Below are 18,918 nucleotides of genomic sequence, written 5' to 3'. Positions count from 1 at the left end.
TCCTGCTGCCTTCCATCTGTCCCTTGTCATATTGTCTGTGCTGCCCTTCCAACTTTGACTCCTCCTGAGTTGATTCCTTTCTCCATCCCTTTCTGTCATCTCCACCATATTCACTGCCCCTCAGGGCCTGCTTTTGGAACTCTGTGGTCTGGGGACAGTGCCAAGGGGGCAGAAATTGCCTACCCTTCCCTCTGCCAGCTCCTAGGGCAGGTGGGGGATGGAAGATTGTGTGGAGGGGAGGGATATGTGGAAAGCAAAACAAAAGAAGCCATCCTCCAGCACCATCTGGTACCCAAAACTCTAGTGCCAAGAACTGAGGTCACTCTAATGCCAGGGGCAAGAGGAGGTGACTGGGAAGATTCAGGGAGCTCAGCCAGCCAGTACATGTACTCAGGAGTTCCTAAGACTGGAGGGCGCACCCCCTCCAGTCCTTTCCCTATCCCTCAGCAGGGAAGAACTGAGGTTGGTAGAGTAGGGGGAAGATTTTGTCTCTCAACATCTTTTCCAGGGAGCCAAGAAATGGCCATCCAAGCAAGGGATGACAGGGAACCCTGGAGATACCCACTTTCCACACCAGAGTACTACCACCCCCATTGCAATTGCTACCCCAAGGTGCAACGGTCACACAGTGAAAGACAGAGCCTTACGTAATAATACTTTTAATAAAATTAACTTCTCAATAGCACATTTAATACATTAGCCCTCCCCCTTCTTGGTTTCTCTGCGTTGTGTGCAACATCACTCTGACTTGATTAATCATGGGTTTCTTTTATTTCCCACCTTTATTTTGCATTTGAAAATCTTCCTTGGTGATTTGTACGAGTCACTAGATGCCTCAAATTAAGTCTGACCACGATCCTATTCTACTTTCTACAGTGGAGAGACCATCTTCCCTACCCCAAGGTTGTCTCCACCCACCCACTTGACCCCTCGAGCATTCACCCTCAGACAGGCAAGGGGAAATTCTCCCTTCTCCCAGATGCTACCAACTCAAACTATTGAGGGTCCTAGGGCAGAAAAGGGCAGGGGGACCTCTAGTTCCTAGATGGGGTGAGAAGAGCAAATTGGGGAGAGGGAGATGTTGGGCTCTAGGGTCATGAAGTGGCATGTCAATCACTTAAACTAAAGCCAAGAGGCCTCTCCCCATCCTGATGTGATTGCCAGTGGAGGCTGATGGAAATCAAGTGCTTAAAAATGCATATTTCTCACATGCAAAAGCCAGGCTTCCAGTTTTCTTAGGGGAAGGTGAAGTGGCCATGTGGGTGATCCCTATATGAACAGAGGGCGACTAGGACTGCAATGGGGTCACCAAAACTCCCTGTATTCTTTTACCTCTGTATTTTGTGGGGTACGTTCTCCCAGGCCAATATTTGCACTCTACTTCCCAAGTAGAAAGTATTTCTTGGGATGTAATTTTCTCTGGGACCCCACAAAGCCAAGTGTGGTGGTGCACGCCTTGTAGTCTCAGCAATTGGAGGCAGCAAGAAGATGGCTGCTTGTTTAAGGCCAGACTGAGCTAGAGACCCTGTGTCAAAAGTAAAAACAAAAACCCACTACACATGTGAAGGAAAGCAGCACTAGATTGCATTGCCACACCCCTGCCGCATGGGCACTGGACAATCTGAGCTGACAAGCACTGGCATGTTCATTGTTGAACCAACCTGTAGCAAGATAGACTGAGGTGACTTCAAGGACTTCCTCAGTGTGGCCTGGGAGAAGCTGCCTTAGGTGGGGGTTGGGCATTAGGAGTAGGGGCTTCCTAACAGATGGCTAGGCTCTGGGCCCAGTCTCACCTGGCTTAAGATGACCAGTGTGTACCCTGGCAAAGACCCTGGGACAGAGCCCCTCGTGTACTTGTCCCGCACATAAACCTAAGGATTCTCAGAATCAACCCCAGCAGACTGGAAGCTCCCAATCTTAGCTGACAGACTGCTCCGGCCCTGTCGCCAGGGGTAGGGCAGCTCAGCCACTGGCCTCTATTCTTTCTTTCCATACTTTTATACATTCTACTGGGCTCAGGGGCCCACAATGCTACTAAACTTTAAGCTATCTGAGTATCATCTACTAAGTAACTAGTAATTCTTTTTTTCTTTCTCTAGGATTATATGAAATAAATTTGAATTATTTTGTAGTATTCTCTTTTTTTAAACCCCTCGGTTTTTCTTTCTCTTCTCTCTCTCTCTCTTTTTTTTTTTTTTTTTGGTTAAAAAAAAATCTATTTCTCTTAAATCTCACACTTCTGAGGGTTTCCATAGGCCCGCTAGGCCTCAGTTCTGGCTTTCCCCTCCTTACTTGCCCCTGGCACAGGGTAGGGGAAGGAGGGGACACCCCAGGACCCTCAGTCCTTAGTCCCAAAGCTTCTTCCTTTCTGGTTAATCCCTTCCTTTGTTTGGCTCTGCCGGCTCCCCTGAGGGGGAGGGGGAGGGGAGCCCAGGGAATGAAATTCAATCTACTGGTGGGGCCCCAGAAGGGACCAACTCCCCCTTCCCTTCTCCACCATCCACCCCAGGATGCTCCCCCAAGAAAAGCAAATGACATTTCTCCCCAAAAAAAAGTGGGGGGAAAAAAAAGAACATAAACCCGAACATATATTAAAAACTTTTTTAAGATTTAACTCTGAATACAAATGTATTTTTTCTTCTCTCCCTACATATATTCTAAACCTTCTAAAGTTTTTTTTTTAAGGATCACTTTATCATAAAATAAAATATCCTTTTCATATAATAAATTACCTAATAAAAAGTCTTTTTTTCATATTAGCCCAGGTTCTTTGCTACATTTATACGGTAATAAATGCCTTTATTAAAATAGAATATTAAATTATAAAGAACTGCTTTTTTCTTTTTTGCTATTTTTGTTTCCTCTCCTCTGTTGGTCTCACTCCCTCATTGCTTTCTCTTTTGTAGCTCACGTTTGCGTTTTGCGCTTGTTTCTAGGAAAGGCTCATTCAGCAAGGGTGGGATTGGATCTGTGGAGCCCCTAGTGTAACAGTCTTTTGCCTTTGTGGGTAAGGAGTGGAGAGGGGGAGGGGATTGACAGACAGACACCCCTTCTTCCCACCCCCTCCCGTCCCCTGCCCCTGGGCAACCCAGGGTGCCCATTTGTTTTGGTTTCTATTGTACAGACATCTCAAGATGGCTCACATTGGTGGAAAGGAGGGAAGCTGCCACAGGCCAGTTTTCTGGGCTGTGACTTCCTTCCTCTCCTCTCCCAGGCTGGTGGTCTGGAGGGGAAGGCTAAGGAGAGGCAAGTTAATTCACAACAGGCCAAGGAGAGAGGGGACCTCCCTCTGTGCCCTGGTCCCACATCCTTTCTCCATCCAGGAAGAATGGGACTTCTGAGCTAGAAGAGCTCAAAGTAATCCCACCCAACTATATACAAGCATCTCCCGGGCCTCCCCACCACCCAAGCTCTCTTGGCCCGGCCAGCGGAACCAAGAGGGTAGGAGGCTGCTGACAGACACAAGGGAGCGATGGGAGCAGCAAAGTGGTGCCAGGCCTATCACAGCACCTGATTCTGGCAATAGGCACACCGCACCGCAATCCTGCTCTGCCCCGGCTTGACCCCTCACCAAAGATTTGGCCTCTCAACAGCCAGTGGGTAAGACAGAGACTTCATGATTTGTGGCTAATAAGGATTCAATAATGGTTCAGCTAGGTGCAGAGAGGTCAGGGGGTAGGCCACTGCAGGTGAGGGGGAGGGAGCCCTTCCAGCCACATCTCTTCTGCCCCAGGACTTTTCCTATTTTCTCTTCCCTTGGCCATAAAATCCAGGAGAAGTGCGCCCTAAGTATAATGCCCACAGATGATAAAGGTGGGGTTTTAACCCTTCACATACCCCATTATTAGTTTCCCCTCTTGAATTGTCACTGAGTCTACATTCCATCAAGAATGAGAGCTGATTCTTTGGAGGAGTGGGGGATAGGGTTGCCCAGTACATGAAGAGGAACCGGGGGCACTATCATGTGCTCCAGACTTTCTCCCCAGGAGGATGGTATCTCCAAAGCTGGGCTAGAAGGGGCAGGAAGGGGGTAAAGGAAGAAATCGGAGCAAGAGGGAAGGGGGACAGGGGACTGAAGAAACAGGAAAAAAAAAAAAAAAAAAAAAAAAAAAAAAAAGCAAAGGGCAACCCAGAAATTGGGAAAAAGCCAAGCAAAACGCTGGAGGGAAAGAGAAGCCCCTCTTTCTGAATCTCTAGCCCAGTTTTGTAAGACAGGTGAGTTGTGAGCCCTTTATTAATTGACATCCTCCTCCACCCCAGAATATCTGCCTAGATAGGCTCCCACCTTCCTATACTGTTGGGAACTCAGGATGAGTGGGGAGGTGGGAGGTCAGGACCAGAGGGGCTGGGGATCACTAGAGCACCTCTAGTTACAAATGGCAATTCTCCCCCTCCTGTGTTACTTACCCCTCCCCAGAGGAAGGAGCAAAATGACATAAGGATGGGGAGAAGGGAAAGATCAGAATGTCCTGGTTGCGGCTTCAGGCTAAACAAAAGCTTCTCTTAGCTGCTTCCAGATTTAAGGGTGTGTTGAGGTATCAGAGTTGTAACTCTAGTAAAACTTACGGTCTGGCCCCCTCCCAAAGGGTAACCAGAGGTTTTGAAAGTGGCTGCCCCCCCAGCCACTCATGCCTCCCTTCCCCACCCCAGCGAGTGAATATTTCTAAACACCTTGCCCTATAGTCACTGATTTTTCTAAAAGTCCAGGGTAGCACCCTGGGCAGCGGGCCCAGGAGACCAGGGACAGGGAGCTTAGGAAAATATTCGGATGGCTTGCGTGGCGGTGATGTGGCAGACAGGACACTCTGGGTCCGTCCTCTCGCAGATGCGTACTGCACACTCCATGCAGAAAAGGTTGTGTCCACAGGGCACCAGGGCTGCTGTCACTTCGCTCTCAAAGCACACCATGCAGTCCCGTCCGCTGCCAGGGCTCCGCAGCCCTCCGGCCCCCAGTTTAGAGAAGCCTTGCAGTGGCTCTCCAGGTGGCCGCCGAGGGAGCCCGGCCAGCTGCTCCTGCCCGGCAGAGGTGGCTGGAGAGCGGTGTGAGCCAGGCGGCCCTGCGCGTGCCTTGGCTGAAGAGGAGGAGGAGGCAGAAAAGAGCACCGAGGTGGGCGTGGCGTTCTCTTGGCCCGCCCACAGCGGGGGGCTTGTCTCCGCCACGCCATAGTACACGTCCTGCTTGCCCACGCCATAGCCCGGAAACAAATACCCGCCGTAGCCGAAGTCCCCGCCCTGCTCGCCTAGGCGCGGGGCCTCGAAGGCCGAGTCCACGCCGCACTCGCCAATGCAGCCCAGGCTGTTCTGCCGGAAGGTGGAAAGCGGCTTGCAGCCCGGAGCATGCACCCGCCAGGCATCTGAGTAGCGGCTGTCCAGTGCAGCGTCGGGGCTGCCAGCCAGGAAGTCGCCATCGCTGTTATATTCGAGGATCTTGCCTGTGCGCACTGCGATGTGCGTCTCGATCTCTTCCCTCGCACGTTCCACGTTGCCCGGGGCGCCGGTGATCTCAAACACCGGGTCGCGGTCCCGGCTGGGAGTGATGATGTATGTGTTGGTTTGCTGCTGGATGCGTTTGATAGTCGCTCCCTTGGGGCCCACCACCAGTCCCACTACACGGTAGGGCACTCGTACACGAATGGTCACCTGGCCTGGCAGAGCTGGGGCCACACCAAAGGCGGCGCCAGACTTGTTGCGTGAGGCTCTTATCATAGAGAAATGCTCAGCTGCTGAGATGATTTCCCGCCGAGCTGTGGCCACATCTTCCCGCCTCCCGGTCACCATGAACACCGGCTCTTCACCTCGCACAGGTGTCTTGATGTAGGTGTTGGTCTTGGCTCTCAGAGCCTTAATCTTGCAGCCTGAACAGAGTGGGGGGAAAAATCCACAGGACAATGAAGTTTGTACTGGGATCGTCTCCAGAATCCTAGTCTCCCAGGAACCCTTCCAGACACACCCTCATAACCACACAGACAGCCCACCCCACTTGACCAAACGATCCCTGCACGAGTTTCTCGGGGCCTTCCAAATACACTCTTCCAATACCATCTCCTTCAGAACCTTTCAGAAAAGCAGCTAACCCAAAACCTGCTCACAAACTATTCCCTAAGTATCCACTCTCCCGTTCCCTGCATCTCCCCAACCTCTCGGTCATCTCTCCTAATCTTTGCTCAAAACTCCAATGAACTCATTAACCCAGTCTACTCATGTGACCTCCATTCATTAAAAGAGTCTGTGCTCTAGCTCACCCAGGGACACTGATCACCTCGTGCTGTGACCTCCCCATGCCATCTGCCCCACAATCTCTGTGATTCTCTACACCATAGAGTTTGCAGCACCTGACTCAGTGTGGGACTTGAGGGAGAGGAGAGAACGGGGGTGGAGAGGTCAAAGAGTCAGAATTTCAAGGATGAGAAAAATAAAAGCCAGTATCACACCAAGACCTGTACTCTTGTACTCTCTGCCTCTGAGGGCAGGGCTGAGCTGTACTGGAGGCTGAGAAGACAGGAATTGGGCATTTCTGGACCCATGCTCGGGCTTTGAAGGAGTATCAGGTTAGAGCTGGGAAGAGACAGGAAGAGAGAGACAAAGAGAAAAGGAGGAGAAAGTAGGAAGGCTGGCTACCTGTTGGGAAAGGCAGTAGACCTCAATGGCTGGCTGGACCTGCCTGCCTTCACACAGCCTCAGAGCCTTTCATCCAAGCAGTCTGGTGTGCTGAGCAGAATACCCGTTGTACACGGGCCTTCTCCTATCTCAGTCTTCCTCAGCACAGACTATAGATGAATACACACCCACTCTCACAAACTCCCTCGGCTCCCCAGGTACATCATCTTCCCAACACACTATTAACCCAAAGCCAAGTGCCCCAACCCTCAACTGCAGGCTCCTGTGTAAGCTTGTTTTTCCTTTCTCCTCCAAACAGTATCTTTTCTAACCATAATGGACTGGTTACATGCTTTTAAAATATATTAGGAAGGAAAATTTGACTCCTCCCCTTCTTTTCAGACCTGCTAGCAGTTAAGAAGTCCTACTTGTTGTCAAGCCCACATTCCTGCTGCTTTAATGGTAGTAGATCTGTTCAATTTGTGAGGCTTGGAGGACCAAAGCACAGACTGTCCTGCCACCTCTACTTATATGCCATCTAATGGGCACCTAGGCTCTGGCTCTTAAGTTTTGGATCTAAAAACTTCAGTGGGAGCTAGGTATCTTTGAGGGTTGGAGAATTTGGGAGGTCAAGCCCTGGTAGAAGACTAAGTAGAAAAGCCAGAGGCCGGGCAGTATAGAAACTAGCACCTCATCCTCTTGGGTTCTGCAACCCTGAAGCATCTCTAGAAGGGGAGGCCAGAGTCAGAGAAGCACTCAAATTGAAGCAGCAGGGGAAGGTGAGAAAGGAAAGGAGTCCCATGTACTTACAGGATGGGGGAAGGGAGGACATATGTTCTCTGAATAGAATAAATTCTACTTTTATGATGGATAGACACATTTGCTAAGGAAGCAGAAGCGTAAAGGACCCCATTAAATGCTAGTGCCTTCCAAGACCTCACCCAAGTAGAGATATTAATATCCCCACCCAATTCCAGGCTCTGGATCTCCAGTGTCCCTGACAAGGGGGGGAAATCCAACTTTCTAAAGCAGGCACCCCAAGAGATTGAGAGAGGGCGCTGCTCAGGGGAGTGGCAAGCTCCCCTCCTCCACTCAGCTCTCTATTCCAAATTCTCCAGCCCCAATACCAGGGTGGATGAAGTAGGGGCCCCTGCTCGCCTCCCCTCCACCGCCAGGAACTGGCCTCCTCCTCTACTCCCGCGGAATGCAGACCCTCCATTGTTCCCCACTGTGGGACAGCTCCTCCCCCACTCCACCTCTCAGCCCTGCCCCTTTGCAATATCCAAATCCCGCCCCCAGAAGCTGGGAGGGGAAGGGTCCCCAAGATCCAGGCTGCTCAATTTGGGTACTTACCAACACTCCCACCCATCCAGGGATGCTGGGCTGAGGAGGGTGTGGTAACATACTCCATTGGCTTAATCCAACACCCCTCCCAGAACATCCAGACAAGCACCCACCACCAAAATTTCCAAGTGGAGATTTCTCTGTCCCTTCACCGACATGCCTTCCTGCCCTGTCCCACGCGTTCACTCAGAGACTCCTCTTCAGACCCCTGGCTCCAGGCCGTGGCCAGCCCAGAACAAAAGCAAGACGGAGAAGGAGAGGCCCACGCCAAGGCTGGTGCCTCCTCAGAGACACCCTCCGCAAACACAAGGGCCCACACAAGTGCCTGCAGGCGACCACAGGACCCCTCTCTGCCAAGGGCTCCTTCATCACCTCTCCCTAGACTGGGACCCTCCCCTGGGCCACACCCCCTTTCATTCCTACACTCAGCCCAACAAAGAGACAGACCTTCAGTCCGGCTTCAGAGACCGGGTCTCCCTCAGAGTCCCCAACTCCAACCGCAGAAGGTCCCAGGAGTGCCCCCTCCCCAGTCTACAAGCAGATACCAGAGTAGGCACTTCCAAGTAATTGTACATTCCGTCAGTCCTTCCAGCCCGGAGCCGACACCCCCTCCGCACAGACCCCGGGATTGGGAGGCAGCTCCCCCTCCCCTTCCTTCTCCCAGTTCCAGGATATTTCTTTGTCTACGGGCGGAGCCCCGGGGGAGGAAGGGTCCTGGGAGCAGTCCCGACTTGGGGTAACAGGGAACTTTGTGGCACTTGGAATCTGGGCAGGGGGCGGGGCCCCCTTTGTCGGGAAGGGACAGAGCCAGAGGCGGGCAAAGAAGGAAGCGGTGAACTTTCAGCACTGGGGACGGCAAGCCCCCACTCCAACCCTCGCGGCGTCCGGATGCCCGCTTACCTTGCCTACCCACGATCTCGGCCACGTGCTCGGAGGTGGGCACGGGAACGCACTCCGTGGTGTTGCTGCTGCCCTTCAGGCGCAGCTCGGCCTCTTTGTAGAGCGCGCAGAGCTTGGCGTCGTTCGCCCCTTTGGGGGCGGTGGGGGGCTGGGGCGTCTGCGCCGCGGGGGCCGCGCTCGGGGCGGCCGGGGCCGCCGCGGGCGGCGGCGGCGGGGCCGGCTGCGGGGGGGCGGCCGGCTGCGCGGGGGCGCCGCCCCCCCCACCTCCCCCGTCTTCGCCCGCCGTGGGGGCGGGGGGCTCCCCCAAACCCAGGAGGCAGAGTTGATCAAGAGCCAGCTGAAGGGCGCGCTCGTCTTCCAGCAGCCCTCGGTCCTTAGCGCTTCCCCCGAAACATCCTAGTTCTCCAAAGCCCCCATTTCTTTCCATTATTCCAGATACCACTAGACTAGGCATGGCGAAACAAAAGCTGGGGGAGAGAGAGAGGGAGAGAGAGGTGGTGGAAGGGAGAAGAGGAGAGAGGAGGGGAGGGGAGAGAGGAGGGGGTGTGTGGGGAGGGGGAACAAAGAGCTGGGGAGGGGGGAAGAAAGCGAGATAGAAAGATAGACCCACCCCTAAGCCCCCCTCCCCAAGCACCCTGTAACCTGACTCCCCTCGCCCCAGCCCCCGGGTGGGGGTGGGGGAAAAGAAGCAAAACCAAGAAAGCAGATCTCTTCTCGCTCGGGGTGACGGGGTGGGGTGGGGGGCTGCGGGCGCTGGCCCCCACCCCTCCGCCTCGGACCCGGAGTCTCTACCCTCCGCCGAGCAGACGCCCCCTTAGGCTCCCGCACCGAGCCCCAGTCCCGGAGCGTCGCTCAGTGGCCCCCAATAGAGCCCAGCCCCTTCCAGCGCTCAAACTCTTTTGTTTTAAATGAACTGGATGGAGCAGCATGGAACTGACGGGAGGGGGGCGCGCCGGGGGCGCCCGGGGCATGCCGGGAGTTGTAGTTTCCCGCCCTCGGGCGCGGGGACGAATTCGGGCAAGAAGGGGATGCGCCCCTCTGGCTCTGCCTACCGCTCGTGAGCAAAGCTCGGGTGGGCTGAAAGTCGAGGTCCAGGGATTTTTTTCAGGAGCCGGCGGTACGCGGGAAGGGAGCAGGCGTAGAACGATGTCGCTCCCCGGCCCCGCGGGTCCCGGACCTTTTTCTTATGGTAATGAGTGCCGGGGCGGAGCGGCCGCGTGGCTGCGGTGTCCTCCCTCCTCCCCGCGCGATCGCGGAGTCCACAGGCTCAGGCCTCCGGGAGAGCGCTCGCAGAGCAGACAAAGCCAGCGGCCGCTATGGTGGGAGGAGCAGGTCTCCGTGCTGCGTGGGGGCCGGGTAGGGGCGTTGAGGTGGGGGAAGCACTCCTGGTAGAGGATATGGTCCCCTCATCGCTTAAGTAAACCATCCCCTCCTCCAGCCCCCCAGTTTCGGGATCTCAGAGGCCGCGGATAGGAGGTGAGTTAGTTCGCGCCCCCGTGCAGTGACCGGGTGAGGAAGAGGAGGCGCGGACCGAGAGGATGGTGGTGCGGTGCTGAGCAGGGAGACCGGAAGGGTCCTAAAGACTTCGATGACTTAGCTTGGGGCCTTGAACTCTGGATGTAATAGGAGTGAGATTGGGAACTCAGATTTCCTTCAAACGGTGGTCATTTGTCCCTTAGGACTGTCATTCCGCTGTTTCACTCGCCTCTTTTATTAGCCAGCAATTCAGCCCTTTTGACCCTAGAAATATGTTGAGAGAGATCAGAAATAACTTTTTAAGACTTGACAGAATTGAGAGGGAGCTGGTTTGTACTGCAGTCTTCTTCGGCTCACTCTGGATCTTCAGCACTCCTTTTGTCGAAGGGATGGGACCGCGTCTGAGGTCTTGAGGTCAGACTCTAAGAGCCACCTTCCCAAAAGTGGGTTGCAGTAAGTGGGCATGCCTTTGTGTGCAGGATGTCTTTTTATTTTTTATTTTTGCAGGGGTGCCTTTGGAAACAGATATCTGAACTAGTTATGAGGTAACGTCTTGCATAAAGATAGGGCAATGAATTGAGGTAACCTCACAGACAGGGCACAGTGAGACCAGGAGGGCTGAGTTTAGGCCCACTTCCCTAAACTGGTTCCTGGAAAGAGTTCACCGTCAGTGGGAGGGCCGCAGTCTGAGCGGGTGCTGAGTGGTAGGTGGGAGGGTCTGCCCAGCAGGCAGGCTTTCCCATTTCTATGAAGGAGGATTTAGGGCTGAGGAACCTGGGAAGCTGAGTAGGGGAGGGGATGTCCCTGCGTGGAGGATTGAACAGATTATGAACACATTTTATGGGATTGTATGTTCGTGCCCTCCTGCACGAGTGGGAGAGAAAGAACCTCTCCATCCCAGGGACCTGGACTTGTGCTGGGAATTTCCTTAGGGGAGTTACTGTTGGGGGCCAGGTGGGGGGGCCACCAGCTGCTTTGAGCTTCCCTGACCTCACTGAAACAAGATCCCCCCCCCCCAGAGTTTGCCCCATCTCTGCTTTCCTCTCCACTAAACCAATTAAGGCAGGAGGTTAATGACCAAAAAAACCTTGGGGATTTGGTCAGGGAGGAAAACAAAGGGCAGAATGTTCAGCGGGGAAAGGGACAGGCTGAGGATGGAGTGGGCAAGGTGGCACCCTCCTGGACCCACGTTTCCCCAGTGGAGTCCCTCACGCAGCAGGGATGCATCCATCCTCAGGGTGTCTTAGCCCCCCCCCCCCCACACACACACCCTGAAGGTCACACTGACTCCAGACATCCTCCAAGGCAGAAGAGAGCACATGTGAGCCTGGCACTTGGAGGGCAAGGTATGTGTGGAGAACTCAGGGTACCCACAGGGACAGTTGTCTGCAGAGTTGAGGTGCGGAGGAGCTGTGGGGCAAGGAAACCACTCATGCTCCTGAGGCTGAGGCCTCCTTTGTTCAGGCTGATGCCATCCTGTCTGAGCTGCTGTGCATGGGCCCTGCTCAGCTCCCCTTCCCTGGTACTCATCCAATGAGGGTAGAGACCCAACTTAAGCCATTTCCTCTCCTCTGCTCTGTGACAGATGGTATAGAGGGTGTGTATTGGTCCCCTTTGGGACTCTGAGGATGTCTGTCTCTCTCTTATCTGTATGTCTCTACTTCTGTATCTCCCTCCTTCCCACCGCTAACCTCCTCTACTCTCCCAACTCCTGTTTTCACGCTACCGAGCACCTTGTCGAGTTGTTGGACTGGCTGTGAGCATCAGATACTTATGTATATTTTGTGTATGTGTGCATGCATGAGTGCAAGGCAGGAAGCGAGGTCCCTGTGGAGGCCTGAGGTTAAGAGTGTGGTAGAAAGTACATATTGTGAAAACCATTTTCCTGTGTACTCTGGGCAATCTTGAGTACCCATTCTTGGCTGTCTACATAGCAGAGCCCAAAGTTGAGACACACACCTAATACCTGAACCCTGGAAAGGGAGAGAGACACGGAAGGCTCTCAACAAGCAGGCTAACCACAGTTTATTCCCCTGTCCCTGTTGCTGTACTCCTCACAGGCTGCCTCAGTCCATCTGGCTCACTTCAGCCTCCCTCCCATGCTTTGTGATGTTTCCACTTTGCTTTTTATTCTTATTGTGTTTCATTTATATATTAAGACTATGCATGTGCCACAGCACACACATGAAGGTTAGAGAACAACTTGTGGGAACAAGATCTGTCCCCTCCACCATGTGAGTCCCAGGGATTGAACTCAGGTTGTCAGGTTTGGTGTCCTGTAACTCAGTAGCTGAGACTGGCCCTCCACTCCAGTCTCCACCTCATAAGTACTGTTACTACATGTTCACCCACCACACCTGGTCTGTTTTCTCTTCCTTCCTCCCTCCCTTCCTTTTTCTATTTTCTTAATATCTCTTGTTGGAAATACATCTGGATGTCTAGCCTCTGCCTTTCTTGCTGAATGTGCAGCTAGTTTTCTCCCATAGGCTGGAATGCACTTCATGTGTTAATTTCTTTAGAACAGTTTTTCAGTATTTATGTTTTGTGTGTTTGTATGTGGGAGTGTGTGTGTGTGTGTGTGTGTGTGTGTGTGTGTGTGTGTGTGTGTGTGCCACAGCACACATTCCGGAAGCCAAGAATGACTTGAGGAAGTTCTAGGGGTTAAACTCAGCTCCTGAGACTTGGTGGTAAGTTCCTCTACTTGTGAGCCTTCTTGCCTGTCCTCAACTTATTTCAGCTAATGAAAATATATTGGGTAAAGTTCTGCATGCTGTGTAAAAGTGATCTCAGACTGGATCCCTGCTCTCATGGAAGCATAGGAACTGGCTTCTATGGCCAAAAAGGGCAAGTGTGAGGGCAAAACCATCTTTGGGGCTTGAAGAGCCACCAGAATTGGCAGGAAGAGCAGGTCACTGGCCCTCTTGACTCTGCCTAATCTCCAAGCCCTTCGCAGCCCCCATGCTTGGACCTGAACAGACATTTCTCTTCCCCACTGCCAGATCTCCTGTTCTATCTGACTCCCCCAGGAAGAGCAACTCCAACAGGCTGGGGTGGAGCCGGTGTCCCCCAGGACAGCTGGCTAACAAGGTCCCTCTGGGACTCCAGTCTGGGCCCCTGGCATTCAGGAGACAGTGATACTGGAGCTGTGACAGTTGGTCCTTAGGTTCCCCACCCAGTGGCGCCAGCTCTGGTTTCGGGCTGGGTGAGGGAGGGGATTAGTTGCCCTCCTGGGACAGAGAAGCAGTAAACACGGCTCCCTGTGGAGGACTTTTCCTCCCTGGGGTGGATGCAGCGCTAGGTTAGATGTGAGGAGGGGTTTTGGCCAGGGTGACTTGCAGAATGCAAAGTATAGTGTAGAATATTATGTAGGAGGTCAGAGCGGGAGTGGAAGGTATGTGAAGAGTCTGACCCTTATCCTCCTTTGCAGAGGGCAGGCAGCCCAGAGCCTGGGTTCTCTGACTCTCTTCTGCCTCCTGTACTGTTGTTTCCTTCAGAAAAGGGCGTGAGGAAGGACCTCCCATTTCCTGAAGGTGCTCTTCTTAGAGTCTTCAGTCATTATGTTTAATCTTCTATTATTATTTTATTACATGTATTTAATGTATGCATGTACTGTATTTATCCTGAATGTGGAAGCCAGAGTTGCTCTCCACTGTGAAGGTCCTAGCCTTAGGCTTGGGTGGCAACAGAACTCTTTATCTGTTGGGCCATCTCACCTGACCTTTGATATCTTCATAATTCCATGGAGCTGTAATTTCTATCTGTGCTTGACATAAAGAGATCTGTGGCTCAGAGATGTTAAGTAACTTTACCAGGTCACACAGCGGGTAACTGGAAATTCCACTGTTCAAAATTAAAGTTGTCTTACTCCAGCCCTGGGCCCCCAGAGGTGGACAATGGCATTCAGTGCTTGGAGACCTCAGAGGGAGTGACATTTAAAGCTGGAGCAGTTTGGGGTGGCTTCCTGGCTGAGGTGGGTTTATTGGAATCACTGAAGAGGAAGGAGTAAGGGGAGCATTTCTGGAGGTTGTGTAGGACGTGTCCAGTGAGGCTTGCTACTTTTCACCCATTCTGAGAACCACTGAGTATGTGTGGCCACCAGGTGGCACTGCAGGACAGTCTCCTCTGCCTACCCTGGTCAGGAGGGCCAGGGCCCAGGTGCTGCCTCCGTGTGGGACCACTGCTGTGTGCTCTGCCCTGCACACAGACTTGGTTTGACGCCCTCCTTTTTTGGCAGAACATCCAACACGTGGAAAACAGGGGATTTTGATAGGAGTCTATTCCAGATCCAGGTGGCAGAGATCCTCCAACAGCTTGTTCTGCCTTCCTGAGTTCAGCCGACTGGGTCTGTAGGGAAAGATAACTAGGCTTGAAATCTTTCATCCAGTGAGCATCAGGTGAACATTTATTGTGCTGCACATTGTTCTAGGCAGTGGGCAGACACCAGAGGACAAGAAGGGTGAAACCTGCCCTGGGTTGAAGTTCGTGTTCTACAGGGTGTTGGGTAGGTGGCAGAGTATGAATTAGTACATGGTGTCCTTCTGGCAGTGGCTGTCACTATCAAGAAAAATAAAGCAGGAGATAGAGACAGCAGGATTTGAAGTGGTCTGTTTTGGTGGGATTCTATTGTTTTGAGGACTCTCCCATGGTGTGGTCCTAGTTGGTTTGGAAGTCACTATGTTGACCAGGCTGACCTCCAGCCTAGAGCTTTGTCTGCATTTGTCTCCTGAGGAATGCTGCGGTTAAGACGTTCACCACCCATACCAAGTTCATTTTGCCTTACTTTGAAAGGTTCTGCCACAACCCCGTCTGGCCTTGAACTCACTACATAGCTAAAGAGGGCATCAAACTCCTGCCTTCCTGTCCCCACCTCCCAAACACTGAGGTGACTAGCATTTTCCACCACACCTGCCTGAGAAAGGATGGCCACTGGGCATTTCTCTGGGTGCCTGTAAAGCAGCAGGGTGGCTGCATTAGGGGGTGCTAGTGTTACACCCACAATCTAGTGACAGCTTGTTCTTTTTTGCACGCTCCTTCCCCTCACTACCATTTCTTTGCTTGGAATCCTTCACACTTCTCCCTGCCGTGAACAGGCACTGGCTTAGGAACTAAGAGCCCCAACTTTTCAATTCCGGCGCTGTCCCCCAGCTTTCCTAACTGCCAGTAAATGACATCACCGCCCACCTGATTGCTCAGGCCTGACTAAGCCATCTGGGATTTCTGCCTTTCCTATAACTTGCACTCGGTGCTTTAACAAAGTCTCTCAATTAAACCACAAAGTATTTCCTGCCAGACTGGAGATATGGCTCAGTGGTTAAGAACACTGGCTATTCTTCCAGAAGACCTGAGTTCAATTCCCAGCATGATGGCTTCAATTTCAGAGGATCCAAAGCCCGCTTCTGGTCTCTGGGCACCAGGCACACATGTGTTGCATGAACATACATGCAGGCAAAACAAACATACATTTAAAATAGAAAAGAACATCCCCAGCCAGGCATGTTAGTGCAATCTGCAATCCCAACACTGGAGAGCTGGGGGCAGAAGGACCAGGAGTTCAAGGGTTGTTATGCCTGCATACCAACCTTGAGGGCCGTCTGGGCTACATGAGACCCTGTCAAAAAACATATACATATTTTATTATGTGTAGTGTTCTGCCTGAATGTATGCCTGCAGGCCAGAGGAGGGCACCAGATCTCATTACAGATGGTGGTGAGCCACCATGTGGTTGCTGGGAATTGAACTCAGGACCTTTCGAAGAGTAGGTAGTATTCTTAACCACTGAGCCATCTCTCCAGCCCCTTAAAAATACATTTAAAAAAAAAAAAACACCCCTAAATGCTGCTTGAATGTTCTCTGTTGCTATTTACCCATCCATGTCCTTTGTGACCTGGTGCCTGTCTAGCTAGACCGGCTCTTCCTGTCCTCACCCTCTATCCTTTGCATAATGCTTGTCCATCTTGTGGGACAGAACTTGACTTGGATGACATCTCCCATAAACTTCCCCTGTCACTTCTGGGTGTTCTTACCATTTGCCACACTGTACCCCTTGGTGCACTGGAAACTCCTTGAAGGCTGGGATTAGGTCTAGAGCTCTCCTGCGATCCCAGCATTCTGGTACACTCACTGTATAGAAGCTGGACGTGTCCATCTCTTGAACTTCCCATCACATAGCTACTGTCAGACAGTCAGCTGCTTCTTTCCACCATACTTTCCATTGAAGCATCTCCACCCTCTGGTCCTCAGTCCTCAGGCCTGCAAGGGGGGTCCTGTCTGCATGAGATTTGGTATGTTGTGTCTTAGGTCCCTCTGCTCTGCAGCACCTAATCTAGAGCTCCTAAACAATATGAATGCCATCCATGGTGCTCATTCTCTCTGGCTGATGACTCAGAAATGGTCTCGAAGCATACCTACTCTTTCCCTCAGCCCTGGCAGGTAAAGGATGCTTAAAATGTGTGGCTTGCTCTCCCTTTCAGACCTCAGCTTGGAAATCACATGCTGTGGGATGACCTGACTGTATCTCCCGAGGCTGCTCTTGCTCTTGTGATTGCCCTTCGTTTGCACTCAGCCCTTGTATTAAAAACCAGTTCACATGTTCTGCATGCCACACCAACATGAAAAGCTCTCTTGGAACATCACCCGGTATCTCCAAAGTCTGGCTCACAGCAGGTACTGCAGACAAATGCATTTTTTGAGTCAAAGAATAAAAGAAAAATCATGGGAATCTGAATAAGTCACTTGTCATCCTTTGGCCATGGGGTATGTGTGTGTTGATGTTTGTGGGTGAGTATGCACAACATGGGAGTTGGAGGAGAACATCCAGGCCTTTACCTTATTTCCTGGAGCCTTGGCCCTGAGCTAGAGCTGGCACACACCAGGGATGCTGTCTCTGCTCACACAGCACTGGAGTTAGGGGCATGCATGCTTTTACCATGCGGAATCTGAACTCAGGGCCAGCACACATCAGGGATGCTGTCTCTGCTCACACAGCAATAGATTTAGGGGCATGCACGTGTTTATCATGCCAGAAGTCTGAATTCCAGCCTTCAAGCTTGAGCCTGTCCTGGAACTAGCTCTTATAGACCAGGCTGGTGCACTCTGTTCTTGAGACAGGGTCTCACTGCATAGCCTGATTGGCCAGGAGTGCATAGGCCTGGACCTTAAGTTTTGCCTCCCGTGAAGTGAGGACAAGAGGAGCATGGAACATCCTCTGGTGTTCTGGAGTCCGGTATTCTGAGAAGTATTTAGCAACCAAGAAGGAAAGAAGCCCTGGTTTGTGGCAATCGCCAGTTCCCCAGATAAATTCGCTTTCCATGACTGACTGCAATGTGCCGTCATTGGCACACACAAGCCAGCCATCTTCAGCTTTCATCACCACTGAGGTGATGTGGCTCCAGCTAGAGACGGACTCTGAGTAGTTTCTAGATTCTGCACTCTTATCTACTCCCTCAGCGGCAGTTTCCCCGGGAGCCAGAGGCGTCAATGTCAGGTTGCTTCCTGCACGCAGTGCCAGAAGTTAGAGAGTCTGCTTGGTGCCTCTATGCTTGTACCTTCAAGCCACTTGTATGTTCTTCCAGGTAGTTGACTGTACATATCCCTGGCAGCATTCACTGTTGGTTGGCCCAGGTCCTGATGCTCAAAGATAGGCACACAGCTATTTACTAACAACTGAGATTCTGTGTTCTGCAGCCTACCTGTCTAGCCTCGTAAGTAAGGCTGCAGTTGAGGCTCAGCTTCTAGCTCCTTTGGCTTCTGACCTGACCCTTCTGATGTAGGTCTGGCTCCCTCAGAGTGCCTCATTCCTTCCCTAGCCCATCGTCTTTTCACACAGCCCACCATTTCTTTCCTCCTTCAGTTCTTCCTGGCTGCTCAAGCAGGACTTTGCAAGTTGGAGGGTACCTGCTCACTACTGATGAACTCCGCTCGGCATCTCTGAGCCTGAGTTCCATATCTATACAGTGAAATTCAGACTAGCAGGTATTTTGGGGGACTGTTGTGGCAAAGTACTGAAGGCAGGAGTACACAGAAAGTGTTAGTAAGAGAGGCATGGTGGGTGGGGTGGTGGTCCTGCACATTTAGTCCCAGCATGGGATGCAGAGGCAGGTTGAGCTCTGAGTTGGAGGTCAGCTTAGTCTACATAGTGAGTTCCAGGACAGCCGGAGCTACACAGACAAAATAAATAAATAAGCAAGGGTTGGTGTTTGTTCTGTTTGTTGTTGTTGTTGTTGAGACAGGGTCTTATTCTATAGCACAGGCTGGCTTCAAACTCATAATGGTCCTCTAGCTTCAGCTTCCCAATGCTGGGATTACAGGTGTGAGCTGCCAGGCTTGGCTATGTTGACTATTTTAAAAGAGTTTTCTTTTTTTTTCATTTACTTTTTTTATTTTTGGTGTGTATGTGGGTGCCTACATGTCACATGTGGTAAGAGGACAACTTGTGGGAGTCCTAGGGTCTTCAGCCTTGGAGCGTTTACTCGACCAGCCATCTTGCTAGCCCTGTGTTGGCTATTATTCAAACCTCAGTTTGATCTCTCAAGAGGCAAGGGGCTTGGTCTCTGCCCTCCCTCCCACAACCCCCTTAGCAAGAGCTCCCCACTTATGCTGCGA

At 52.1% G+C, this 18,918-nt stretch overlaps 1 protein-coding gene across 1 annotated transcript; it reads right to left on the bottom strand.

Annotated features, from left to right (window-relative positions):
- Window positions 1–4,271: 4,271 nt before the first annotated feature.
- Mex3a (mex-3 RNA binding family member A) lies at window positions 4,272–9,903 on the bottom strand. The gene is made up of 2 exons (XM_051199167.1): window positions 8,842–9,903; window positions 4,272–5,855 (listed from the first exon to the last, which is right to left on the bottom strand). Exons 1-2 carry the CDS (start codon window positions 9,293–9,295, stop codon window positions 4,753–4,755), a joined length of 1,557 nt encoding a protein of 518 aa, XP_051055124.1. The 5' UTR covers window positions 9,296–9,903; the 3' UTR covers window positions 4,272–4,752.
- Between the last annotated feature and the right edge of the window lie 9,015 nt (window positions 9,904–18,918).

Source organism: Phodopus roborovskii, unplaced genomic scaffold (genome assembly GCF_943737965.1).
Source record: "Phodopus roborovskii unplaced genomic scaffold, PHOROB, whole genome shotgun sequence".
NCBI classification, from domain to species: domain Eukaryota; kingdom Metazoa; phylum Chordata; class Mammalia; order Rodentia; family Cricetidae; genus Phodopus; species Phodopus roborovskii.
This window is presented reverse-complemented; position numbering and strand designations above follow the sequence as displayed.